Genomic DNA, 27,884 nt, shown 5'->3' on the forward strand with positions numbered 1-27,884 from the left:
TAATACAAAAAAAAAACTCAGGGAAAATCACACAAAAATAACTTAGAATTTGTTCAAGTAAACTTCTAAAAAAAAAAAAAAACTTGCAGTAGAGAAAAATAAAAAAAATTAAAATTAAATTCTCCATATAATTGACCAACTTATACCAGAACAAAAAATAAAATTCGAAAGATATTAATATATATGAGCTTATGTATAAATTAATTTTAGGTAATAAAAAAATAATTTTATTTTATTTATTTCTCTCTTTTAGGAGTATTTTTGAAAAAGTTTATTCAAACAGAAAAAAAATAAAATAAAATAATTTTTTTATAAATTAAAATAACTTATTCATAAACTAATTTATAAAAATTATCTCCTATTAATTTATTTAAAATCTTGTTTTTATATTATGAAAAAGCAAAATTTAACTTTTAAAATAATTTATTTCAATTTTTATCTTAAAAAAGGGCTCCAAGTTTATTCAAACAGCCGTACGGGTTACTTACGGGTTTCTGTAGCAGCGCAACGTATACATTACATGCTGACATGCAATACAATTAGACTTTGGAACTAATTTTGTGTAGTATTTTGAAGTCACTTTCCGTGATTCCTCCCCAAATTTTTAGGTCTCTGCTCTAGAAATGCTGGTGGCTGTTGAAGTAAAAGGGTAGCTGCGCTAGTTAAGATCGAAGCAGTAATACCCCATATCACATACTTCTTATTTTCATTCTCATAATCAAAATAATGTATAAGATACTTCTCTCCCATCTTTTCCTTTTCCTCAGCTCTTCTATTATCATTCTGCAATCAAACCATGAACTCACAAGTAAGTTTACCTTATCATATATATGTGATCAAAACACTCCAAGTATACATAAATTTTCCTCCCAAAAAAAGAGAGAATAAATATAAGTGAGAAATGGAACTCAAGTATAAACCTTAAGGAACATTTCCAGTGGAACATCAAATATTGCCTTAACCTCAGCCGAAGCTAAAACTGGTGAAAATGCATCCCTGTCGGACAGTATTCCAACCACAGGTATTACTGTAACGCCATACTGCAATTAAAAAACACTTGATCGTTAGTAATTGAGTCGGCACATGTATTAACTACGATATTAGAGTTAGGCGAAGAAAGACGCTTAAATAAAGCTTATCTTAGAGGATCCACAAGATAAAACAAGTTTTGTAATGTTGGTTAGGAATTTAAGAAATAGAGATAAAGATGCCCTAACTACACAATATTCAAATTAAAGTCGAGGAACCAATTAATGCTAAAGATAATTACGTTAGTTTGGAAGGGTTGGAGAAGAGTGACAACAGAAACAAGAGAAGGGTTCAAGCCAATCTCCTCCTTGGCCTCTCTCAACGCTGTTTGTACATCATCAGCATCGCCTTCTTCTCTCTTGCCACCTGGCAAAGCAACCTCACCTGCAACAACAACAACAACACTAACCCATTTGAGTATCTGTCAAAAAGACCCTAAACTTGACACCAGAAAGTGTGAGATAGAGACTGGAGTGGGTTGCGATAGAAGAAGCTCGCTGGGTTAGAAATACTCGCAGATTCCCATCGGCACCTTCGAAGACGCAGATCAGAACTGCAGCTCTCATGGAAACGATTAGTTTTGAATTCGAATTGTTGGGCATGGAATGAGAATATTGGAAATGTTGAAGCAAAGCCTGCAATCTGTGTGAACCGTTTGAACCCATCTCTCGATCCTTTCTTCTCTGTGTTCGTTTATCTCTTTGTTGATAATATTTTTGCATTTTTTTTCCTTCGAAAATTAACTTCAAACTTCTAAAGTACTACTATTTATTTAGCTTGCATCAACCACCAACCAAGGTAATAAACTGCATATGGCTATATATGGTGGTGGCTCTTCAATTTTCTTATCTTTTTTTTTGGGAAGTCGGTAGGTGGGTAATTTTTTCATTAGTCCCAAATCCATAATTAATGTTTCAAATTATCGTGGGGATTCAGTAAATCTAATCTATTATTTATTATAATTTTTTTTTATAAATTTAATTTAGCTTTTTAAAAAATTAGATATAACCATTTTAAAAGTTAGGCATAACTATTAGTCAATTTTAGTTTATTTAAAAATTTATTTTATATTAATAACATTAAATAGATCAACAACTTTAATTTTAAATAAGTTAACAATTTTAATACATGTGTAAGTCTTTGATTAATTTATTTGATAAGTCTTTTTTAATTTACATGATTAAAAAAATAATTTACTTTTATTATTATTAAAATTTAGAGTTTAAAATAAAAATAAAAAATTAATTGAAGAAAAATTCATATATATTTATGTACATTAACATATAAGTTGTAATAAAGAAGATAATCTTATTAAATTTTTTATAAATATTTCTTATATCATATTTGAAATATTTTAAATAATCAACTATGAAGATGAGATAAAAAGTAAGTAAAGATACGACTACACTAAGATTTTTATTTTCCATATTTTGATTTCGTACGAATAAGAAATGTTAAATATTTAAATGTAGTAGAAATGTATAAAGTATTGATAATTTAAATTTTTTGTATTACAAATTTATTTGTTCAATTATATTGTTAATAATGTCCATATATATTGTTAATAACAGTCGATTCAACTTAAACCAATGTCACATGTCTTGTAAGCATTCAACCATGTAATGTTGGTTACTTCCTTGAAGATAGGAGTAAGCCTGCCCTTCTTTTGAAGAGAATATTTTCATTTTGAAAATACTCTATTTTTATGTGGAAGTTACTTTGTATGTGATTCATTATAAGTCTAGATTCAACACATTGTCCCTATTAACAACATTTGAATATATTTATTATTTTACTACATATATTTTTTTTTTGTTGAATTTTGTGATGACCAAAACTCTACTTAAGGAGTGTGTTGATCTCTTTTAGAGTCAATGAATATGCTCTTATCTATAGTATAAAACACCATCATGTATTAAAAGTGAAGATTTGGATTTGTGTTGGAAGGATTTTGAAAAGAACAATATAGAACTGAGCTCATAGTAGATAACAATATCTAGAGATTGATTTTTCGTGATTCTTATTTTTGCTTTCACTTGATCTGAATATGTTGTTTTTCATGTTTAATATGTTTGGATCAGTAAAATTTCTAACATTTGATATCAAAGTCACGTAAAGCCTTTGTCTTGCTTGTATTGATGTTCTACCATGGAGGTTTTTTTTTCTTTCCTTTTTTTAGTGAATGAGCATTTAGTTTTTGGTCTCAACCAGACGACTTAAGGTTGAACAGTACACGATCTGGTTCTAGCATTTTGTTTTGTCCTATTAATGAATGCACCAATAGTTCTTTTTATAATTTTGCTCTTTGTATGTGTTAGGGTGTGGTTTCGAGTCCTGGCATGTTTCCTTTAATATAGTTTCATTTTTAATATAAAAAAAGGGAAAGGTAAAACTGGATGAAACACATTTAGCAAGAATCAAATCCAACTACTTCATGTGTAGAACCAAAGGAACAACCACTAAATCATTCCTTTAACTTGTAATGTGTTTCTCTTTCAAACTTTTTTATAAAGACTCTTTACTATTATTATGTGAGATTTTTCTTTTGCATTCTAATATGTATGAAATATTTTATTGAAAAATTGTATATTTATATGAGCATGCAATATTGAGTTGAAATATTTTATATGATGATTTAGAACTTGTAATTTATACTTGTAATTTATTAAATAATCACATGCATACTTTTGAAATATTGTATGTATAAATTTGTTGTTATTGTACATGCAATATTAAGTTGAATAGTATGTATGCATTGTTATCTATTTTATTTTCATTATTAATAATGTTTATGTAAATGCTTAGCTCTTCATTCAATTTTTTATTTTTAGTGATTAATATAATTTTAATAAATTAAAGAGTAGTCAAAACATTTTTAACTTTTTAGAACTATATATTGTCTTAAGGTCACATTAGAAATATTAATTGTAATTAATCATACTTGATGTAATAAAATCTATCCATAGGAATTTTTTTTATAAGTAAGATTAATTAGGACAAAATATTGAGTTATATTTTTAAATTTATACACAGGAATTAAAAAAATGAACATAATTTAATAATTTTATCATAAAGTTATATGATCAGTCTAATAGAATAGGACTTTCATTGACAGACAAGTTTTGTCACTAGATTCATAAATTAATACATGTTATGCATTGGTAAAACATGACATTCATTTTAGTCTCATTTTTATATGTTTAATTTTTGTAGCTTCTCAATCTACAAATATCTATAATATTAAATGTGATCTTGTCAATCTAAAGGGTGACTCTAGAGCTTTGGGAGTTGAAGAACTCTTGAAGAGTTTTGGGTGTATAAAGAGTTTCTCTAGGTAGAGTACCAATTTGATCCTGAGGGGAAGAATATATAAGGTTTCTTTTTAGAATTGAGATTCATAAATTCAATTCTAAATAATCCTTGAAAGATAAACTAGAGAAAGAAGCTCTAGAGTTTGATCCTTCTTCTTCTACTTTCTAGATTTCCCAAAGGCTTAGAAAGTTCTTGTTGATCCTTAGAGTAGTGATTCAAAGCATTTGAGGCTGAGAATCGAGGTGGTGTTAGTGCAAAGCTTTGGTGTTGGCTCGGAGTTTTTTTTTTTTTTTTTTTCTTCTCAATCTGGAGATTTTCAGAAGTAACAGAAGCTAGAAATGAATTCATGATTGGACATTTGAATTGTGTATATGTAATGGATGCTATTTGGTTGCAATGGGGTGGTTAAATATGCATGATTTTAGAAGGAGATGGTGGAACCTTGAGTTTTTGGTTTCCAATATAGAAACTTGGTGATTCTGATTTTGTACTTGGTTACATGTTTACTTTTGGCTTGAATTCAAGTTGTGGATTATTGATATATATGAATTTTTACATTGCATGTGGAGTTTCTAGTTTTCTAGTGAAGGAAGGGCAAGTTTGTGAGTCTATTATGTGTATAACTCACTATCGCGTTGGGCATGACTTCAACAAGGGACCTTTGTCTTGCTCACGCTAGGCACATGATTGGTGGTGCCGAGAATAAGGATAGAGAATTACCTCAAGTTGAAAAGGCATTGGACATGGTTTGAATAGCGTTGGACGTGGGATGAAAGAATTGACTCTATCTAAATTGGCGTCTAGCACCAAAGGAGTGGTGTTGGGCGTGAGGAGAGAAAATCATCTTGAGTTAGACTAAGGCAGGGCATGAGACTTTACCTAATCCACGTTAAGCACAGGTTGTATAACGTCGAACGTGGGTAAGGTAGAGAGTTCCCTACCTTAATGGCGTCAAGAGCCAGGTGTGTGGCGTCGAGTGCATGTTGCTTTGAAAATTCTTGTTATTTGTATGATGAAATGGTGCATATGAATAGGTTAGATGAGTCTATTACATGTTGTATGTTAGTTGGTGATAATTGTTCTATGTATGTTGGTCAAGGATAACATATATAGATAGTTTCATGGTTGAATTGTTGAGATGTATTTGTATGCTATAAACTGATTTCAATTGATAGTTCTATATACATTGACTTGGGATAATGGATATAGATGTATATTGTTGAGGTGTGATGATGAGAGTGCTATAAACATTTAAGTATGTGATCGACTTAGGACTAGAGGAGAGATTGTTTCTGAAAGTTGAATATCCCATTGTATGGATATTGGTGCAATGTTTTATGAACCTAGTGGTTAAAAAATCCTCACTAAGTAAGTATTATCTCTTGGAGTGGATTGTTGAATCTCTTCTAGAATCTTAGTTGATGTGGTATGTGGACCAGGTCAAGACATACCGGCTATAAGTGTACACACTATAAGAGTCAAGTTGAACTATATTGATTAAAAAGGTCGTGTTGGTTTGGTAAAGTTAAGTCATTTAAACTATTCACCATATTATGGGAGACCTTTGTAGGTGTATGTGTAACGACGCATTATTTGTGATGTATGTATATAATGTGATGTAATTTGTTGTTGTTCATATACTTGTTGTTTATATGGTGGAATGACATTGATGTAGTAAAATATAATGTATCATATGAAGTAAATTGCTTACTTATGTAAGGGTGATGAATACCATGTGGAAATGTTTGGTGTGTTGATATGTCGTGAATCATGAGGTGTCTTGTTTTTTGGTTTACATGGGGTTATTAGTTGTATATTTGTATACTTTTATATTTGCATTATGTTGATTACTTTTGAAATCTAGCTTACTGTTATATGTTTTCTTAGTAGTTGGACTATGATAATCATGTTTACATGAAAGCAAGGTAGAGTTAGTTGGAGGTAGGTTCTTGTTGTTGAGTAACCATGATGAAAGATGGCTTGTTGCTGGTTTTTGGTTGGGTTATTCTAATGTAACTCTATTGGTGATGTGACCTTTATTGTAAATATGTTTATATAGTTATTGTGATTTCATAATTTGTTTAATGTTTAAGTGTTAATCTTAGATGATGGTAATTGTTTCTATTATTAGTAGATGATTCTATTAAGTATAAGGATCAAGATAAGTTGTTACAATACCCTTAACTATTTATTATAAGATAAAAAATATAAATAAAAGACAATTTGATTAATATAAAAAATAAAAAAAATATTAAGAAATTGTACAATACTTTTTATGATATAAAAAATATTAGTTGTATCTTATAAATTTTACACATCAAAACAAAATAGAAAAGATAGAGTACAATTTTTGTTAAATCTTACTTATTAATTCAATGACGGCCTTATGCACGGTTAAAAGTGTGATCGTGTAGGGTTCGTACTTGGAAGGACACCAAAAAAAATATTTAGTCTTTATAAATATTAAAATCAAAATTTACATATTAAATTATGTAAAATTTTATTACATATGATAGGTGGTGTTTGCACTTCTCAACATAAATCTACCTATTATTTTGGAAATATCTATACCATAACTTTAAAAAAAATAAGTCAAACATAAATATATAAAAAAAATAATATATTATTAATTTATTTCCTTCTAAAATAAATTAATTATTAATTTTCGCTTAGCATATATAAGTAAGGTAAGTGTAGATCTGAAAAAGAATAATCTAAATAAAATTTGATCATTTTAATCTAACTCACTTAATTCGACAAAAAAATAAGTTTAGATAAAATTAATGACTTATTTGAAAGAGAATAATAATACTACTAATAATAATGTAATAGTTCACTTTGGCGTTGTTGACCCCTCACAACGTGCAACACCCCATTAACAAAGGCAGCTCCAAATTCCAGCAAGAAAGGTACAACCACATGTTGCTTTTTTTTTTTTTTTTTTTTTTTGGATAATGAATTAACAATTGTTTACAAGAGTTTTAGGTGTTAAATTTTATAGATTCCAAATTCCTTATATGACATATCATACTGAAATGTCCTACTAAAAGTTGTCCTAGGTGTTGAATTTTATAGATTCCGTATTCCTCACATGACATATCATACTGAAATGATCTACTAAAAGTTATCCTACTAAAATTGTTAATCAAGCAGTTCTTATGTCCTTTAATTAAGAATTAGAATTTGATATTTATCTTGAATATGAAATTATGATCGGAGCTACCGCTTTATCCGTTAACCCTATAAAAAGATTACTTGATGAGAAGAAATTATAAACTCTTCATAAAAAAAATAATAAGTAATATGCCTTGGCATCATGTGATGTACACTATGATTCTATGAAACACCAACTTCTAATAATCTTCAAATGGTTTCCATATCCGATTCATTTTGATATATTTATGAAAAGCAGCACCATTTCCTATTGGCTATTTGGCTCCTTCCTTGCCTCAAGGCTTAATCATGCAACAATTAATTTTGTCTTTTTCATTTTAGAAAATAGATTAAAATTTTTAATGTATAATTATTTTTTTATTCAATTTTAATTAGGGATAATTTGACACAATGGTCTGACATGAACTAGATTGGATTGAAAAAAATAATAATCCAAAAGTAATACAAACCAAATTGAGTTGACCTAAAATATCATTTAATCCATGTAGGATAAGTTAAGAATAAAAATTACATTGAATTTTCTTGCTTTCCCTTTATCTTTAATATCTATAGTGTTCTTTTAAGTGTAACTTCTACTCCATTAAAATATCAAAATCAAATTGTAAATATTTATTTTTAGTTATCACGAGTTTACAAGTTTTGTTTTTACTGTGCAATAATATTTAAGGATAGTTGCTAATGAATTGACAAATGTACCAAATCTCATTGTAGTATTTTGAATTTAGATATCATTTCTCAAATGAACTCGTTAATATTCAACAAATTTTGACTAAAACTACAACTACCTCAAACCCACTTAAATAAGATTTTAGTTTGTTGATAGGTGAATCAACATGCATGAATTAAAGCTCAACAAAAAGACACAAATAAACTTGTAAAATTATTTTAAAACTTTTACCAAACACTTGATCATAATAAATTATAAAAATTGATAGAGAAACAAACAATTGTTAAGATTGAATTTCATTGGTTCACTATAATGTATTAACATAACAAAAAAACATTCATCTCTATTATACATCATTATTTAACATTATCATATCTTTAAACTCTAATCCTTAAAAGCTTGAGTGAGACACCCTTTTACTCCAAAATACTTTTTATATTATCTAACTCAATCCGGATATTAAATTATATCTATTATGAAATATGATAAAAGGTTCACATTGTTAAATTTTTTAAAATAAACCTTTAAAATAAGACAAATAATAAATAGTCACTTCAAAGTTCAAAGGCCTATCCGTTGATTTATTATTTGCCTAAATTTAAAATTTTACTTTCGCATTTTAAAAAGTGTTAGGGGGCTTATTTTGAAAAGAAAAAGAAATTGGATAAAGTTAATTCTAATTTTAAATTATTGTAACAATTAATATATATTTAAATAATCTTAATTACGTATTTTTATATCAGACCATGCATCGTAATAATAATTAATTTTAAAGACAAACTAAACAGGCTCTTAATGCCAGAATTTTTTTAATTAAAATCAGTAATAAGATTAAGTTACAGTGATAATCACATTATTATTTGCCACTGCCATTGATAATCAGCATGACAACATTGCATTGCGCAACCAAAATTTTTTTTTCCTTTGCAGTTGCTCCATAACCCCTTAAATAAAATAGAAATTAAAAAAAGAAAAGTGCAACTTTTCATTGATTAGAAGTCAAAAAACTTGGTTAATTACATAATGACTTTATCTACTTAAATCAATTAGCAAACAAGTGAATCAACCAACAATTCCCCTTGGTATCAAGAAGGTTAAATATTAGAAAATTCATAGCAAAATACACTCCAAGAGTAACTTAATCAGCATGATAAAATGTACTAAATTGTTAGTGAAACTCCATTTTTATTAATATCCTTCTTGTGGCCATCATGATTTCTGTATCAAGAAGGGCTTCATAAATCCACTCACTCTCCCTCAGTTCCTTCCTGAATTCAATTTATTTCTCTAATTCTTTTAATTGCCAAAGAATGCAGAACAGCTTCATGTGTTAAATTATTATACAAAACTTGAAAGATAAAATCATTATTTGGAAGTACTACTCCCTAGTATTATCATGTCACTTTCAGTAATTCCTCCCCATATTTCAGGCCTCTGCTCTAGAAAAGCAGGTGGTTGCTGAAGTAAAAGAGTTGCCGCCCTAATTAAGATTGCAGCAGTTATAGCCCATATCACATACTTCTTATTCCCAACCTCATAATCAAAATAATGTACAAGATGCTTCTCCCCCATCCATTCTCTTTCTTCAGCTCTCCTGTTATTATTCTGCACTCACAGCATCATGTTACAAATTAAGTTTATTTGCATTTATGTCAAAAGTGCACCAAAATTTCCACCAGGAAAAATAAGAGTACGAAATTTTAAGAGAGAACAGGAACGGTAGCACAAACCTTGAGGAACATCTCCAATGGAACATCGAATATTGCTTCAACTTCAGCTGGATTCAAAATTGGTGAAAATGCATCCTTGTCAGACAGTATTCCAACCACAGGTATTATTGTAATGCCATACTGCACTTAAAAACCCCCTTGTAACTTGTAAGGGTATTGAGTTAAGCAAATATTTAAAAAATTCGGATTGAATCACCAAAGAAAATAATGACTGAAATAAAATAGAATCTAAAATTGCACTACGAGCAGATGAACTTGAGCCTGGATAACATGTGCCTTAATAGTATCAAAACTAGCTAGATTTCTATATTTCTACATACATGCTCAGGAGAAGGAAAAAAAATATATCAAGAATGTAAACTGAATCAAATTTCTCATATAAGTTAAAATCAATTTATAAATTTCTCAACTTTCTTAGAAGCTGCCTCGTCTAATTTCTCCAAAGCACCAAAACTCTGCCTTCTTGGCTTAGAAAAGCCTTAATAATATAGTTTTATAGTTGAAAATCTCTCATAAGCTAAAAGCCAATCCAAACTGGGCATAATTGAAGAAGCTTTGAGCTAAATACTATAATAAAGATAGCAAGATACTGATTAGCTCGGCATTTAATAATTGAATTCCAAACGTGACTATGAGTAAAATACTAACATTTTCTAGAATTGCCGAATTTAACCTATCTGATTAAGAATCTTGGATTTAGAAAAGCAGGTTTTTCCTGAATTAGAACCCCAAGACCATCAGAGTTGGAGCTTGTAGGCAGGACAGCAGAAAGGTGGTTAATCACGTGAGTGTGTTAACATGACTGCACTGTCACTCAGGATCTAAGAAAAGGGTTTGTTCAATTTGATTGAAATATTTACCAGCAGATTAGATTACTCCTCACTTGATTAATAAAGGGTCTACTGGGATGAATTTTTCTAAGAGTGCTTTTGGGAGAAAAAAAATATGAAGAAAAAATAAACAAACTTTTTCATAAATTAAAACTAATTTATGTAAAAGTTAAATTGTAACTTTATGTATAAATTATATAAGAGAGCTTATACAAATTAATTTATACATAAGTTGATTTTATCTTATGAAAAAAAAAATTTTATTTTTTTATTTTTTCTTCTAAAAGTACTAATAGAAAAGTTTATCCAAATAAATTTATATTCCTGGTTAATATGAAATTTTCATCACACCTTCGGTATGTAGAGAAGGAGGCTTCCTGAGTGTGAAATCTACAAGATTAAACATCTATGGATGATTTGATAACAACTTAATGGTAGATGATACTATAGACCTAAACAACAATCACATCACTAAGATAGACTCGGATGCTATCTTAATGATAGAAGTTTTGACCTAATTTAATCTTATAGAATCGATTTGTAAGATGATGATCCTCTTCTTTATATCCTCACTTTTGGTCAGTTGACTTGAGATCTTTGACGGTAGGCTAATTTTAACAATTTCAACTTTTTTCTGATTCTACATGAAGAAGAACGTAGCATTATTTGACGGGCACCGTTAAATTGAAGTAATCTATGATGAAGTTGAAAACATAGATAGACAGAGGGCAGTATTAAATTGAAGTGGAGAAAGGAAGCTTAATACCTTAGTGTGGAAGGGTTCGAGAATTGTGATAACAGAAACAAGAGAAGGGTCCAAGCCAATTTCCTCCTTGGCCTCTCTCAAGGCTGTGTGTACATCGTCAGCGTCGTCTTCCTCTGTCTTGCCACCTGGCAAAGCAACCTCACCTGCAACAACAACAACACCAACACCAACCCATTTGAGTTACGGTCAAAAAGACCCAAACTTTACAGCGGAAAGAGTGAGGCAGAGACCGGAGTGGGTTGAGAGAGAGGAAGCTCGCTGCGTGAGGAATACTCGCAGATTCCCATCGGCGCCTTCAAAGACACAGATCAGAACAGCAGCTCTCTTTGAAACGGAGAGTTTTGAATCGGAATTGATGGGCATCGAATGGGAAGAGCGAAGATGATGAAGCAAAGCTTGTAATCTCTGTGAACCACGTACCTCCGCCCTGTTCGAACTCATTCCCTTCCTTCTTCCGCTACTCGCGATCCTTTCTTCTTTCTTGTTACTTGTTAATGTTAAAAGGTTTTCATATTTTACAAATCTAATTCTTTCTCTTATATCTCTACTTAGTAATAATTACTATAATTATAATAATAATAATAATTTACCACATATTAAATAAGAATATTTTAATCTAAAAATAACAATTTTTCACTCTTATTTTCCTATCTTAAATTTTAATATATATGAAATAAATGGATATGGTAATTTTATTTTAGTTACTTTTAGAACAACTTTTAGTTAGCGGGTAATAATATATGTTATAATGAAAAGAATGATTATCGCTATCAATAAAAAATAAACTTAGCATTTTTTATAATTTTTAATTAAATAACCCTATAGTCTTTTTACAATTTTATAGAAATAATGTAAAAAAATTGATCAAATTAATTTCTAATATATCGTTCTCAATTTAATCCATAATTTTAATAAAACAATTTTTTTTTGTCAAAAACATAACTTATCACTTATTTAAATCTTTTAATTAAATAAATTTCATTTTTAAACAAATGTATCTATATAACACGATAATGTTATAAAACATACACATAATACATATATATATAATATATTACATAGCTATACCACATGTTCTATACATTCCATGTCTCATATTCAGGGACTAATTACTATTACAAAACTATTAGTTAGCGAGTAATGATATGTTATAATCAGAAGTATGATTATTGCTAATAAAAAAAATATAAACTTAACATTTATGATAATTTTTAATAAAATAATCTTGACAATCTTTTCACAATTTTATGAAAAATAATGTAAAAAAAAGTTCAAGCATTAAAATTTGTAACATAATATTAGAGCACTGAAAGATGTTATTAAGATCTTTTATAAAATTCTTTCAAAATATACTTTTTTTATTATGATTTAATTTCATTTTTAATTTCTTTAATATTATAATTATATCATTTTGATCTCTAAAAATTTAATTGAATAATTTTAGTTCTTTAAATGTCATAATTTATAATCCTAAAATTTTAATTAAGTAGTTTTAGTGTTTCAAATATTGTAGAATTTTAATCATTCAAGTATTACAAATATACAAATTTTGACCTATTTAAATAATATATATATATTATAATTTTCACTCTTGCATAATTATAATATTTTGAAAAATTAATATTACATAATTGCAATATTTGAGATATTAAAATTGTTCAATTAAAAGTTGGTAGGACAAAAAATACACAATTATAATATTTGATAAATTAAAATTATCCAATTTAAACTTCAAACTACTATACCTAAAAAAAATTGCATTTAAGTCTTTTATTTATTAAAATTATAAAATCATATACGACTCGTTAAATTAAGAGAGATTTATACAATGTTATGATACTTAATAAATTTTACCAAATAAAAAAACGTGTGTAGGAGAAGAATATATCAAAAAAGTTTATTAACATTTCTCTTCAAAATTTATATATATATATATATATATATATATATATATATATATTATCCCAAGAGAAGTTTAAACTTATCTTTTGATCATTCTAATAAACTTAACTAAATTACTATATAACATTTCTCGCAAAGACATATTCCGTATGTTGCATTTATGATAAAACTTATGGTGGACCAATACATCATATAATATATAGGTATAGGTAGACCAACAAATAAAAAATATAATTTTCATTTGATTCATCGATGGAGAAGTAAAAAATATTGTTAGATATATAAATAATTAAATTGAATGGTTTAAATTTATTTGATGATAAATTTTTTTATTAATATATTAATTTTATTTTTTAGTGATAAATGACTATTTTGTCCAAAAAAAAAACCTAAATTTCACTCAACTGCTCCTAACACCCGTCCACTTTTATATCACCATTGTCATCGCCCCTTTTCGCTCCTCTGAGTCAAACGACTAGATAGACACTTTCATCACCCCCACCAACACCCTCGGCTGTGTTTCTTTTTGTTGATAATTTTTTCCTTCCAATCCATCCACAGTCGAAGAACCCCAAAAATCAACTTTGACAAACCCCAAAAACTATATCTGACAGAAGAAGTGTAACTCGTCATCGACTTTCTTCCATACCAACTACTCAAGTTGAACCTAAACTTGTAGAAAAGTTAATAATCACCATTGAAGTTGAAGCTGAACCTAAAGAGAAACCAACAACCATCAAAGAGAAACCAGCAAACATCAAAGAAGTAGAGAAAGTCTATGAAGACAAGATTTTCAAATCTATTTCATTCAAGGAAGAGACCAACGTTATTGTCAACCTCCCTCGCTCTTGCCACAACTGCAAGACTACCCTCCCCACTCCATCGCCTGCACTCCCTCAGCCTCACCCTTCTTCCTTTACTACGCTGCTTTCACCCTCCTTCGCTATGCCTACACCAACCACAACTTCATTCTTAAGCTTGATCTATCCTTCGACTGCCACACCACCCACTCCCTCATCACTGTGTACTCACTCAGACCACCCTTCTCACTCCATCTTTGACATCGTCACACACTTTCTCCATAGTTGTGTCTCTCTCGTCGAAACCCAACCGGATCAAATCCTTGAAGCCCTAATCTGCTTCCATAAATCCATTTTGACTGTGCCAAGTTTCACAGTGACAACGACGATTAGAAGGTGGTCATGCTTGATAAGTGATTTTGTGACGAGTACATCACTATTAGAGTGAAAGATAAGTGGTGATCATTAAATCCAAATAGCTTCTAAAAAAAAGGATTTTAACAATATGATAAGCTTGTCCACCATAATCATCATACCGCTTACATTTATTGTTATTGTTATTCATGACACGTGATAGTAACTATTAGAGTGTGTATGTATGTATTGACATCATAAATGTGCGTTTCTTCATTTTTGAGTATAATCCGCCAAAAATGTGAAAGCTAGTCTCAATTTATCCAGCTTTTGGCTAAGTTGAACCGATTCATATCTTGAAGTAGAACCAAACATGGCCAAATTAATTAGTTTGTTTGTTTCTTGGTATCAGAATTCAGTGTAAAATTGTGTAATATAATATATAATCTTGTTTTGGCAAACTCCTTTCGTATGAGTAGATAATTCAAATAAATAAATAACGAAGTTCCATCTATAATATATTATATAATGTTTTGGCAAACTCCTTTCGTGTTAGTTGCCACACGGTTCCTTTATTGCATCACACAAATTCTACAAAATAACAAGCCAAACATCTTGATCTAGTAACCCTACTCTCCTATTCCAATCAATGGTGTACCCAACCACAACATCGCCATTTACTATTGATTGAACCTCGCTACTCTCTCACAAAGTCAGAAGAATTTCTAAACTGAAAATAGATAACTAAGTAAAACAAATTATTAGCAAATGTTTCTAAGATTCTTGATACATCTTTTGAAGTAAACCAATGCAACTTATGATGGCATTCTGCAAGTAGAAATATGAATTCCAAGAGCTAGGACAGTTTTTCTTTCTTAGTATAACCTACCTGTTCTTGAAATCTACAGTTGTGATGAATATTACTGTAGGATGAAAAGATGTTAAGGGCTAAAATACATTAAATGTCAAATTCAATGCATTACATAGTTATGTCCGAGGAAGCTTGAATTTAGGATTCTGCTCCATGAAAGCTGGCGGTTGCTGGTACACAATTGATGCAGCTCTTATCAAGATCCCAGCAGTTAAACCCCATATAAGGTATTTTTTATGCTCGATTTCATAGTCGAACAAATGTATCAGATAATTCTCTCCCATCCACTGCATCTTCTCCTCACTCCTATTTTCATTCTGATTAATATAATGACATTAGACAATTTATAGATGAATACCGAGAATGTAAAACAAATAATACTGAAATATTACTAAGAGTGGACCTTGAGAAACATTTCTAAAGGTGCATCAAATACAACTTCTACTTCAGCAGGATTCAGGACAGGTTTGAATGCCTTTTTGTCATGAAGAATGCCAATGACAGGAACCACTCTCATGAGGTACTACAACAGAAAAAATAAACGGAGGATTAAAGGAAACTTTACAAATAGTTTTCAAATTAATCATTTATCAATCAAGAAAAAAATTGCATGACATCAAATTCCAAAGAAAGGCGAAAACTTCCTAGAAAGAACTGCCAATTTGCCATTATTTTTAAAATATTTAATGAGTATTCAAAAGCTCTCCAAATTCTGATTGTAACCACAGAATATAGACTAATATGAACCGTGCAAACCTTACATGTGGAATTTAAACAACAAATATGAAACAAGTGACAACAAACCAACTTTTTAAATGAACCACATTTGGATCCAGAGACATCAATGAAATAATTTTCACATTTGGAGTACATAATTGATGTGCTCAATTTTTCTTTCAGCCACTAGCCAGCCAACCAAGTCAATCAACTGCTCAAACAAATGGGGGTGTAAAAAGGAATTCATACCTTTGAAAAAAATGGTTCAAGAAAAGTAACAACATCGACAAGTTCAGGGTCCAACCCAATTTCCTCCATTGCCTCTCTTTTTGCAGTGTCCCCATCATCCTTGTCCCCCTCCTCTGCTTTCCCGCCAGGCAAGGCCACTTCACCTGCAAAAGAAAGTCAACAACATGCAACACACACGTTCCTCATTGCATATCCCCTCTTGAGTCCAAGTGCCTAAATATGAAGGGTAGGGAAAAAAACACTTTTCAAACATGTCACTAGGTTTTAAAAAAAACTATTGAGGATTGTAATTTTAGCCACAATATCAAGACTTTTAAAGTCACTGAAACTGCGTTGTAACTGCAATTGTTGTCACATAGTCACATTTGTCCACAACTTTTTATCAACAGTGACGGCAATTTAAACCTATGTCATATTTAATATATCAAATTCTTAAAGAAAAAAACAAAAGTCACAAAACATGAACCACTAGATTAGTATTATGTACATAATCTTAAATTTGAATTTTAATACCTTCATTGTAATTTCAATAGATTAAAAGAAAAAGTCACAAAACATTGTCTCCTTTTTGTTTTTGTTCTACTGTACGTAATTCTCACTCCTCTTGATCGTAGACTAATTCTGTTCGCTGTACTACAACTATTGCCTGTCTGAAGAGTTTTCACCCACGGCGGAATCAAACAAACACGTAGTCCTTCATTCGTTCAAAATCTTTAAACAAACAACACTTGTATAAATGAAACTGGACTGACCCGAGTAAGTGGAAAGCTTGGAAGAGCGTTTTGTGAGTATCACCCTTAGCTCCCCAGCATCCCCTTCAAAGATGCAGATCAAAACAGCAGCTCTCTTGTATCTGAATTTTTCTGTGTTTTGAGCAATTGGTGTGGCTGATTCAGTTAAACTCGCTTGTGATACGACCTTCCCTTCATTCTCTTCCATGATCTGATCCAAGATGTCTTCAGGGAATGGTGGGGGCTTGTAAAGGCGGAGCCTTTCTGCCAAGTCCAGGAGCCTCTGTGGTCCTCCTCCATTGGAGTTTGAAGAATCCATGAACTTGGAGAGAAAAGTTATGATTATGATCTTCTCACAATAGAAGCCATGAGTGCAGTTAACTACATCATAATATAGCACGTACTAATGATATTTGAACATTTAGAAATTAATAAAAATGGGTAGCAGGTAGAATGGTACATGTTCTTTGATTGAATGATGTGAAGGAATACCTGTTTTTGGCAACTATTAATTTCCTTGAAGTGGAAAAAGTGCCATATGAGTAGTGTCTGCATTTTTTGGTCCTAATCCTACCCTATTCCCCCATCTTCTTCATTCTTTTTATTATCAGTAACAACCAACAATCATGAGTCTCTCTAGTTTCCAGTAAAAACCACAGCTTCACAGGTTTGTTATCCAATCCTAATGTCACATTTATGACACACATGACACTGAAATTCGTCAAACTAATCAGGCAACAAGGAGTAATGACAAATGCAATTTTTGGAGAAGAAATTATGATTCCAAATATCTTAGCTTGCCTTTTTTCCCCCAATGGCCACTATGAAAGATCAGAAATGGAAAAATGTTTAATGCAACAAATTTTTCTTAAGATTAGAAATGTGCAGAGTAATGTAGTATTGTTAGGCTTGTGATTTCAACATTGGTCTTGAGATTATATTATTGCTCTTCTAGTTGGGAGGTTCTCATACTGACTGACTCGCATTAAAAATGCACGAGGGCTAGTTATGAGACGGTAACGTTTTTGGTTATCCAAAATGCCGGCTTTTAATGCAAAACTCTCAGGACCAGATTTCATTATTTTTTGTTGTTATCCACATTTACTTGTAATCAATAATTTATTTGTAACGTTCGATTGTTAATGTGTCAGTGTTTGAACTTTGAACCAATAAATTAAATTGGATTCTTTCTTCTTTTTTAAAGGAAAAAATTTGTGAGAAAGAGTGTCTTAGGATGAGCTTATTTATTTGGATTTATTTCATGACATAAACACTTCTTTTAAGTATTTAGGAAAGTCTATGAAAATATTATGATATATTTATAAGTTGTTTATACCTATAAAAATTACTTATAACTTCTATGAAAACAGTTTAATTTTAATTTTTTTTGTTATAAAAATAACTTATATAATATGCACGTGTTTGATTAAACTATTTATCTAAATGAAGCCAAAATCTGTCATTGGCATCTGTTATATTGCACGAATAAAATTTGCCGTATGAAATGGGCACAAGAGAAAAGAAAAATTGGAATGTTCATTGAACCAGACAAAAAACAAAAAAGAAAAAGGAGGTGCGGTGTTTCATTTTATAGGAAATGTACGCCCTATTCTATAGCTATTTGGAACTCTAGCAAAAATACAATATTGATCATTATATAAAAATATAAAATTATCACTTTCATATTTAATTTTGTAAAACGCCATTTATTTTAATTTTTATTACATTTCACTGACATTGAGAATTAAGATAAATGACGTTTAACAAAGCTAAGAATTAAATATTTTTGTAAAATTAAGTAAATTGCTTATTTACCATCTTAATAAGAATTTTTCTATTCAATTAAGTTAACAATCTCTTTCACTTAATTTTACCGGTAGAATCATAAATACTGGAAATCATGTTCTGTTTTGTTGGTAAAATGTTTATAAATATCACATGAGAATCAAAAAAATTTACTGTATTAAATAAATAAATAAAGATAACATAATATTTTTATCCCATTAAAATTTTATTTTTACTTCAAAAAAATTAATTTCTGACATTTCTTATGGGAATATTTTCATAAGAAATTTATGTAAAAATCATTCTTGAGAAATTATGTTTCTTAAAAATACTATTTTTTTAAATAACAAATTAAACGTGATAAACTAATATTTTTGACATCAAATTGTCGAGAAAATAAAAACTTTTCCTATACTAAATAAATACATTCTAAAAGTAAGAAAATTATTGGTTAAAACCCTTATTTGGTCCCTGATAATATTTTTTTATTTCAATTTAGTCTCACTTTAATTTTTGGTTTCAATTTGGTCCCCAATAATTTAAATTATTACAATTTGGGACTTCCGTCCAAATGATTTAAACAGAGTTAACTCTTGGCCACGTGAATGCCAGGTGGATGCCACGTAGATGATGCCAAATTTCTTGAATACACCTGGAACTAGATTGGCCCGTTCTGGTTTCAGAACGGGCCGTTCTGGTTCTTGAATGGTCGATAATTTTAGTTCATGGTTGTAAATCGTGCACGGAAGTCTCAAATTGTAATAATTAAATTATTGGGGACAGAAGTCTCAAATTGTAATAATTTAAATTATTGGGGACCAAATTAAAACTAAAAATTAAAGTGAGACTAAATTAAAATATATATATATATATTATAAGAGACCAAATAAGGGTTTTAACCAAAATTGTTTAACTCCATGACAGTAAAAAAATGATTGGGCTCAATGTCAGTCCAAATTATCAAATTAGAAGTCCAAAAAGAACTTGGTTATTTTGGCCCAACCGGGTGAGTTAAACGTTCAAGCCAGACCAGTAAATTTTTAGGCACAAAAGAAACCAAGTCAATTTGGGATTAGTGTTTAATTTTTTTAATTATTGCTAAATTCGGATTGAAGAAAAGTGATTCCAGAAAATAATTATAATAAATGGTCATATTGGCATGCAATGACTTTATGTAGGGTAGGCTTACTTTTTGGAGATTTTTTTAGAGCCCTCTCAACAAAATTTGAATTATATGCTGTTCAAAATAAATAAATAAATAAAAAAGTTAACTGAAAAAAATAATAAAAATAAAGGCAATTAGATCGGGGTAGTTTGACAGATGATATAATATATTCCCTCCTTAGTTGGACATTGAGATAGTGACAGATGCTGCATTGAAATTGCAAGTAGGATAGGATAGGTGTTGACAATTGCCAATCATAATTAATCACCTCCGCCCTACTCCAACTAATTAGGATTAGGTACTCCCTCCACTATCATATAGGTCTTCTACACTTATTTAATCATTAACTAAGTATTTTATTTTATTTTAATCCTCAACAAAAGAAGGTATTCATTTAGGAGAAAGTCTACCTAGACTTATTTCATTCAATAACTTATGTTTTATATTAAATTTTAATAATTTAACAGTTAAATTTAAAGTTCTTAATGCATAGATTAAATTTGTAAATTTTAAAATTATTTGATACTTTGTTTTATTAATTCAAATTAATATATATAATAATTTTATGATTATCGGACAATTTGAATTAATGAAATGAAGTATTAAATGATTTTCAAATTTTTAAAAAAAATTGCAAACTTAATCTATATATTAAAAATTTTAAATTCAATAGTTAGACTGTTAAAATTTGATGTAAAACATGAGTTATTGAATAAAGTAAGTTTAATAAACTTATTCCTAAGGTAAATAGATATATCTTTTATCACTTTCTCACACAATTTAAACATTTAAGTATTTCTCGATCCATATATGCCATTGCCATAATTGTAAGCCACTCATTTTATAAATAGGATTTGTTTGAATATTTTTTCTTTTCTTAAACACTAATAGAATTTTTTTTCAAAAGTTAAAATTATTTTATATATAAACTAATTTGTAAAAACTATATTAACTTTTCCAAAAATATCTCTTTAAATATATGTATTAGTTAATTTTAACTAGAAATTCATTTTATTTTTCTTAAAGCTGCGGATAGTTTAGTAAACATTCAAAGCTTTTGTTGTTTAATATCCAAATAGTACAAGTTGCATATTTTGTAGAAAGTTTCAAAGCATGTAAATGAAATTATTCAAGTAGTGGGATTACATGTGATTTGTCAGTAAATATCTATTATAAAATACTAATAAGGTTTGCGTAACATATAAATGGATCAGAAACATAAGCAAGTAGCACAAGCCATCTCAATGTGGTAAGAATAAACCATGACGAAGTCAACAACATGATCACGTGGAAATTTTCTATTACAACAGAGATGGACAAAAAATATAGATATTGTTCTATTTCTATCTACAATTTGTCTCTTCGTTGAATATACAAGATTGAAAAGGATAATAAACAGAAGCAATCAACAAATCACACCCACAAGCAGAAGCAGGTCTGTTGACAAACTCTCTGCAGTGGTTTGAATTTCAGTCACGCTCATATTCACAAATTGGAAGCAATCCGATAAATAAATAACTTGGCTTCTTAGTTCCCTTTTTATGGACTGTATCCAATTGAAAATCAATTTGATTCAGCTCGACTCAACTTATCAAAAAAGCTTGATACTTAAAATAGTGTTCTACCTTAGCAACCATGCTGAGGACTCAATGCACTTCCTCTTGAACCGCAGTTATCTCAGTTGGTGGATAAGACAATCTCCTAGCCTTTGAAGCCCCTTTTGCATTGGCAGAAGGAGGAGTCCCTTTTGTATTGGCAGAAAGAGGTTTAACTGAGACAGGAGTTTTAGGTGTTGGTGTTGGTGTGTTCTTATCCTTCTGAACCTTGCTTGACTGCTTATGCTGAGCTTTCTTCGGGTTCACGGGTAAGCTGGGGACACGGCTTTCCCATGGGCGAGCAGCGATCCAGCGCTCCTTCCAGCTCCAACCCCAATTAGCTTTGCTAAGTTCATAATCACCGAGCAGTTGGCTCTGACTAGAGTTGGCCCTCCACTATTGTGATTCATAAGATATGCATGTGATTATCTGTAGGATCAGGTGAAACAAGATATTGAGACATTGCCAACACTAACTAACCTACCTGATGAGAAAAGGCATATGCCATGGCTCTTTCACGCTTAACTGCTGCTTCTTCCCTCTGATGTATCCTTCCAACGATTTCTTCCATGGTTTCAGAACCACCACACCATTCAACCTGTAATTTATGATGCCTAGTGCTCAGAACAAGATTAACTGGATTGAGTTCGGACAAGGTTGTGTATCTAGTGAAATATTTGACAAGTCTGAACTATTCAATGATAGAAAGTTTCAAGCAGTAATCTCCAGAATTGATTTTTATTGAGTACAAATGTTTTATGCATATTTTGCTATGAAAATAAACTTATAACTATAAAGAATAGAAAAGTCTGACAAAAAAATTCCTAGAAAATTAGAAATGCATCTAATAATTCTATCATAGTATGAAAGATTAGCTAACCACTTTAAAACCAAAACCAAGGTTCAAGATAACTAAAACACAACATTTGGGTCCTCATCTAATAATGCAAATGCAGATTCAGTTAGAGAGGTAGCATTGGAAGAAAATATCTTTAAATTTTAAGGCTGAAACAAACTTAAAGAAAATTAGGGCATGCTAAAGATTACCTCCAGATCATGAAGTTTTGCCTCCAATTTTAGTTGGGACTCTAGCTTCTTCCTCCTGATCCTGTCTTCTGTTACCATACAGATTCGGCGAGCTCTAATCTCAGCCTGTATCTTGCTCCATGAATGAAGGTATGTTATGGCCGTACTGGCTTGCTTTTTAGCAGAGAAGCCTTCTGTTAGGATCTTCAGTTTTGTAAACCCTTTCATGCGACGCAAAACTTTTCTAGCCTACACAGTTTAAAAGTCAGAGTTGCAAAATAAATACCAGCCAAAGATATCAACACAGGTTTGAACTTTAATAAATAACATAAATGATAAACCTAAATCTACACATCTCAGCTATAATCATCAATAACATGCATATTAAGACAGTAATCAAGAGTCAATACATACTGTATGATTTTTCTCTAAAGCAGTCAATTCTGTTAATTTTGTTAGTAGTGAATAAATCACATTGTTGACAAGCAGAAATGAGTCTTAAATAAAAGGCAGCATTTAAAATAATAGTCAAAGATTTAGCAATTCAGGTTTGCCTTGAAGAATTATAGCATCCAATTATAATTAATCAACAGGGAAAAGGTGTCACATAGAGAGATTAAAATATCACTCTTTGCTCATAAACAATAAAAGAATCTAAAAATCCACTTTGACATAACAATATCAGAAAGAATATCTGTATTTGAGCTGCTAATCCTGTAATTGTGAATATATTAGTTTCATGAAATGGTGAAAAAAAAGGGTCAATTGCACCCTTGGCAATTCTAATGTATTAGTCGAATTACATTTCATCACTTAATTCATAAAATTTAGAACGTTGCCCCATCAACCAATACAGTAGATATATTATCTTGAATTATATGTGTGTGCAAACATTATAATTTAATTCCACTGTATCATGTACACTCAGCAATAATCTGCTTTTTCTATAAACAAAAACTCAGCAATCATATACCCCTCTAAAATGCAATCAGAATGCTGGCATGCCAGCACTAACAATACAACAGTACATAGACAGACATTTACAGTGGAATAATGAAATATATAATCAAAAGTATGATTTCTTAGGACATAGCCAATCAAAACAGTCAGACTAGAGTTATCATGTACTATCATAATCTTTCCGACAAATTTTTCAACTCAACACACCTTATAAGCTCGAAATGCAGTCTGGATCCTTGTTGCAGCAATAGTTTCAACTGACACCCCAGCTGACACCAGGTTTTTGCTTGTAATACCATTTGCTAAACCACTATTCTCTTTTCCTTTATAATTGCTTGACTTTGATGCATTTAGTTTCTCTTGAGCTAAGATACCCTGTCTCAAAATGTGACCAGATAGAGATAGAAAATTAGAAACATTCTGGTTACAATGGAGGTCGGGCAAAATAAATTCTAAGTAATAAATAAATGGTGTTTCTAGCTTTCTGCAGCCTAAATGATAAATAACGTAATTAAGTTGTAACAAACAACATCAACCATGCCTCATGCATTATCAATCCAAACTCAGATAAAATTTTACCTTCTATAGTCCTGTTTAAAAAATAATGACATCAGTTTAGAGGCATATAGCAGTCAGAAATCTTGAATCTCCTTATAGTTTATAGAAGGCTTCTAAACTAACTTTGCTCTTCAATTTATGGCACAAAGTACTCGACAATATGTCGGTCCTTTCAATTTGTTTGGGTAAACAGCTTAATCAAACACTTACTAGATACTTATCATTCAGGCACTTACATATAAGGTTTTTTATTTTTTTTTATAAACGAAGAAGGAATAAGGTTTAATTGTTTTCATGTATACTGTTTTCATAAGCTATCCTAGAGATGTTATTGAAATAAGCTAAAGACGTTCTTATTGAAAAATCACAAGTTATTTTCTTAAGCTCTTCCAAATAGTTACACAAGTGCTTATGTCATAAGTTCAAATAAGTCATCAATAAGCTGTTCCAAATAAATCCTAATCTGGTCTAGAGCCAACATACCAGAGTTTTATCCTTTATAGAAGATGAGAACTGTAGTTACAAAAAGGCTTACTAATTTATCATATGATTAAGAATTTAAGATAAAGGACCACCAAAATTCAAAGATTAATTCAGTTTTTAGGAGAATAATGGAGATATAAAGGTTTACAATCAAGTGATCAACAGTTTGACATTTATGCAATTTAACCCGTGCAAGATTAGGTAAATAAACTAAAAATAACAGGCAGTGCATTGTACCTTTGCTTTCTTTGATCTGCCGTCTTTAGATTTTCTTAAGCTAATTATTGTCTTAAACCAATCACCAGAACCCATTCTCGTTGCGAAGTAACTTCTTTCAAAATAACATAGCCCTGAGAATATTTTTAAAAATATAACCAGCATTAGCATCTCACTCTCCACCAATACAGATTAAGTTCATTGGTCTTAACTATAAGAGATCCATGCAGAACAACCAGAAGAATAAGAAGAAAAATGAAAGCCTCAGACAGTTATACACTCCGTAGGAAAACATGCTTTTAAAGCCTAATAAGGGAATGCTCTTTTGTACCATGTTTGTAATCAAGTCCATGTATATTATGTGCAACCCATGAAAGATTATGTTACAAATATACCATCGTATCAGCAATCACATTATGATCATAAAAGCATAAGCATTCAAACTGGATCACAGTAAATTGCACAATTGAAGCTAAATATAGCAATGAATATAGGATATGCTATTAGAATTGAGACCCAAAAAGCAACTCTCTTTGTCTTCCCAGCAATAACAGCCAAGTCACACGAAACTATTAAGAGAAATTAAAAACAAACTCATATCATGATCTACCAAAGGCAATAAGAAAATGAATATGCTTAATTGCTTCAAAGTTCAAACAATCACACTGCAAGTTCAAAGAGCCACCAAAATCTCATACTGTGATCTAGAAAAACAGAAGATGAAAAACATGGATGAACAAGTAGTTCCGAAACGAGCAACCCGAATAGCAAAATGCAAATGGGTTTTCCCAGAATGACAAAAAAGGAAAGAAGAATGGAAGTGGGGATGAGAATGACAGACAGACAGACAGACATACATACATACCAGAGAAGTTGGAAAGGAGACTCCTTTCTTTTCCTGAACTGGCAAGCAGGAAATGGGGGGTGGGGAAAATGATATATTAGTGCAGAAGTAAAGAAGAAGAAAAGGAGAGAGAAAGAATAAAAGGTGGGTGTGAAATGTGGATTGCCATGGCCCAATACCAGCTTTAATTCTCTCATAGCGTATAAGGTGAGTGAAAGATGAATATAAGTCCAAAAATGAAATAAATATAAAAAATAAAAATAAAAAAGGGAAAGACTTTTATATGTGTGAAAGCGACAACCGACGAATACATGGGGTGAGGGTGAGACTATGAGAGTATCGTAGTATGGCATAGTTGGTTGAATTTTTCATTTTTGGAGAAACTCGGCAAGGAAGCCTACAATGACAGCGGAACAAATTGTGACAATATTTCGATGCTGACGTCTTGCTTTCTTGCCTCACTGTATTTTTCTTATAACGTCGACTTCTGGTATTTATTTTCAAAATGCGTAAATTTTTTATTTTATAAAAAGTGACTGAATGCGTACCACTAATTTAATTCTTTATACTTTTACATTTACTTTTTAAAAATGTTGCACACAAAACTTGCATGCTTTTTTTCCCTTGTTTTAGTCATTGCTTAGCTAATTTAGTGACACAAATCTCTTTCATATCTTTTCTATTTATCAAAATTATAATAATAATGTCATAGTTTAAATATAAAATTTTGTAAATACTATTATATTACTAATGATTCTCTTTCATGATAAAATAATTGTCGTAATCACTACAATAAAAATTAATATATTACACATTTAGAAATAAAAATATATGAACAGTACAGAAAAAAAGCCATGAAAATTATATTATTTCAAGAAGAGTATATGTAATAATTATGTTATGTACCATGTAATTTATTTTACAAACAATTTTTTTACTATAAAACACAATTGAAATCTCCTAATAATTTTTTTTCAAACACATTTTACATCGTATGTTACACGTATATACTAAACTAAAAAAATATAAATATAATAAATAATGAGTGAGAATTCATTGACCTTAAAAATTTATACCAAATTTTATATTTTTAATAAATTATTCTATAATATATATTTAACTGATCTAACCATTGAATTATATAATATTATATTTAATATTATGTATATCAAATTTTACATAATTTCATAATTATTTTATTATTTAATCACATTATTTTATTTTAATATATAATATGACATTTAAAATATGTATAAATATTTGTTTTTGCATAATATATTTAAAAAAGTTCAAAATCATATGAGTTTTGTTATATATGATCTTGAGTATAATATCATATAATGCAACATTAAATTGATCAAATTTGTATTATAAAAAAATTATTAAATGAATAAGATTATGTGTAAGTTTATAAACTTACACTTAAAAACTTACATCTAGTGTCAATGAATTCTGATTTGATAATAAAATATAATAAATGAGATAAAAAATAATAGACTATTTGTTTTAATTCTTAGATCAATTTATTTCATTATGCATGTAATTTCAATGTAAACTTCGTGGGTAAATTTAATTTTGGCACATGTTGAAATTATTATTAACCATTCAAAGTTGATTTTTTAAAATGTATTGTATCCAACTTTAAATCAAATAAATATTGAATTATGTTCTTAAACTCAATTAAAATTTTAACTACCAACAAAGTTTCACTTTATTAGAATAAGAGGATGAATATAAATTTATAAATAAAAAAATATTTTCATTAATAAGAAGGATTAATAAATATATATATATATATATATATATATATATATATATATATATCTTCATTAGTAAAAGGTCTTTTGAATAATGATAAAAATAAAATCATGAAAATTTATTATATTTAAAATAAATAATATCATATTAATTTGAAAAAATGTATGAATGTAAAAATTCTTTATTCATAATAAAAGTAGGTTCATGTATGATGTATGGTATATACTTTTGTGTGTGCCGAAACCTAATATACAACAAAAATAGTTGATAAAATTTACATAATTTTTCACAAGGAATTAATTATAACAAAAATTCTAAGGTGAAATATCTAACTAAGTGATACATCCATGAATCATCGATTC

The 27,884-nt window shown here is 29.7% G+C and overlaps 4 protein-coding genes across 8 annotated transcripts; all 4 read right to left on the reverse strand.

Annotated features, from left to right (window-relative positions):
* Positions 1-453: 453 nt before the first annotated feature.
* Positions 454-1,901, reverse strand: LOC109790341 (nudix hydrolase 15, mitochondrial). The gene is made up of 4 exons (XM_029269649.2): positions 1,499-1,901; positions 1,271-1,413; positions 921-1,040; positions 454-783 (listed from the first exon to the last, which is right to left on the reverse strand). The coding sequence occupies exons 1-4, from the start codon at positions 1,749-1,751 to the stop codon at positions 577-579; spliced, it is 723 nt and encodes a 240-aa protein (XP_029125482.1). The 5' UTR covers positions 1,752-1,901; the 3' UTR covers positions 454-576.
* Positions 1,902-9,261: 7,360 nt separating this feature from the next.
* LOC109790349 (nudix hydrolase 15, mitochondrial) lies at positions 9,262-12,022 on the reverse strand. Of its 2 annotated transcripts, XM_020349482.3 has the most exons (5): positions 11,739-12,022; positions 11,509-11,651; positions 11,316-11,382; positions 9,913-9,959; positions 9,262-9,787 (listed from the first exon to the last, which is right to left on the reverse strand). In XM_020349482.3, exons 1-5 carry the CDS (start codon positions 11,947-11,949, stop codon positions 9,548-9,550), a joined length of 708 nt encoding a protein of 235 aa, XP_020205071.2. In that variant the 5' UTR covers positions 11,950-12,022; the 3' UTR covers positions 9,262-9,547. The 2 variants fall into 2 exon arrangements, with proteins under 2 accessions (XP_020205071.2, XP_020205070.2); XM_020349481.3 differs by lacking the exon at positions 11,316-11,382 and having other exon boundaries at positions 9,913-10,032; positions 11,739-12,019.
* A 3,087-nt stretch (positions 12,023-15,109) lies between these two features.
* Positions 15,110-18,028, reverse strand: LOC109790346 (nudix hydrolase 15, mitochondrial). 2 transcript variants are annotated; one of them, XM_083066227.1, is made up of 5 exons: positions 17,625-18,028; positions 17,154-17,454; positions 16,402-16,544; positions 15,839-15,958; positions 15,110-15,752 (listed from the first exon to the last, which is right to left on the reverse strand). In XM_083066227.1, the coding sequence occupies exons 1-5, from the start codon at positions 17,685-17,687 to the stop codon at positions 15,552-15,554; spliced, it is 828 nt and encodes a 275-aa protein (XP_082922353.1). In that variant the 5' UTR covers positions 17,688-18,028; the 3' UTR covers positions 15,110-15,551. The 2 variants fall into 2 exon arrangements, with proteins under 2 accessions (XP_082922353.1, XP_082922360.1); XM_083066234.1 differs by having other exon boundaries at positions 17,154-17,513; positions 17,625-18,024.
* A 3,281-nt stretch (positions 18,029-21,309) lies between these two features.
* LOC109790351 (protein IQ-DOMAIN 9) lies at positions 21,310-25,968 on the reverse strand. 3 transcript variants are annotated; one of them, XM_083066239.1, is made up of 6 exons: positions 25,778-25,968; positions 24,942-25,054; positions 23,871-24,038; positions 22,725-22,952; positions 22,162-22,275; positions 21,310-22,073 (listed from the first exon to the last, which is right to left on the reverse strand). In XM_083066239.1, exons 1-6 carry the CDS (start codon positions 25,959-25,961, stop codon positions 21,729-21,731), a joined length of 1,152 nt encoding a protein of 383 aa, XP_082922365.1. In that variant the 5' UTR covers positions 25,962-25,968; the 3' UTR covers positions 21,310-21,728. The 3 variants fall into 3 exon arrangements, with proteins under 3 accessions (XP_082922365.1, XP_020205073.1, XP_082922373.1); XM_020349484.3 differs by having other exon boundaries at positions 25,786-25,951; XM_083066247.1 differs by lacking the exon at positions 25,778-25,968 and adding an exon at positions 25,619-25,732.
* Positions 25,969-27,884: the final 1,916 nt, after the last annotated feature.

The sequence above is a fragment of the Cajanus cajan genome, chromosome 1, assembly GCF_000230855.2.
Source record: "Cajanus cajan strain Asha chromosome 1, NIPB_CcT2T_4, whole genome shotgun sequence".
NCBI lineage: Eukaryota > Viridiplantae > Streptophyta > Magnoliopsida > Fabales > Fabaceae > Cajanus > Cajanus cajan.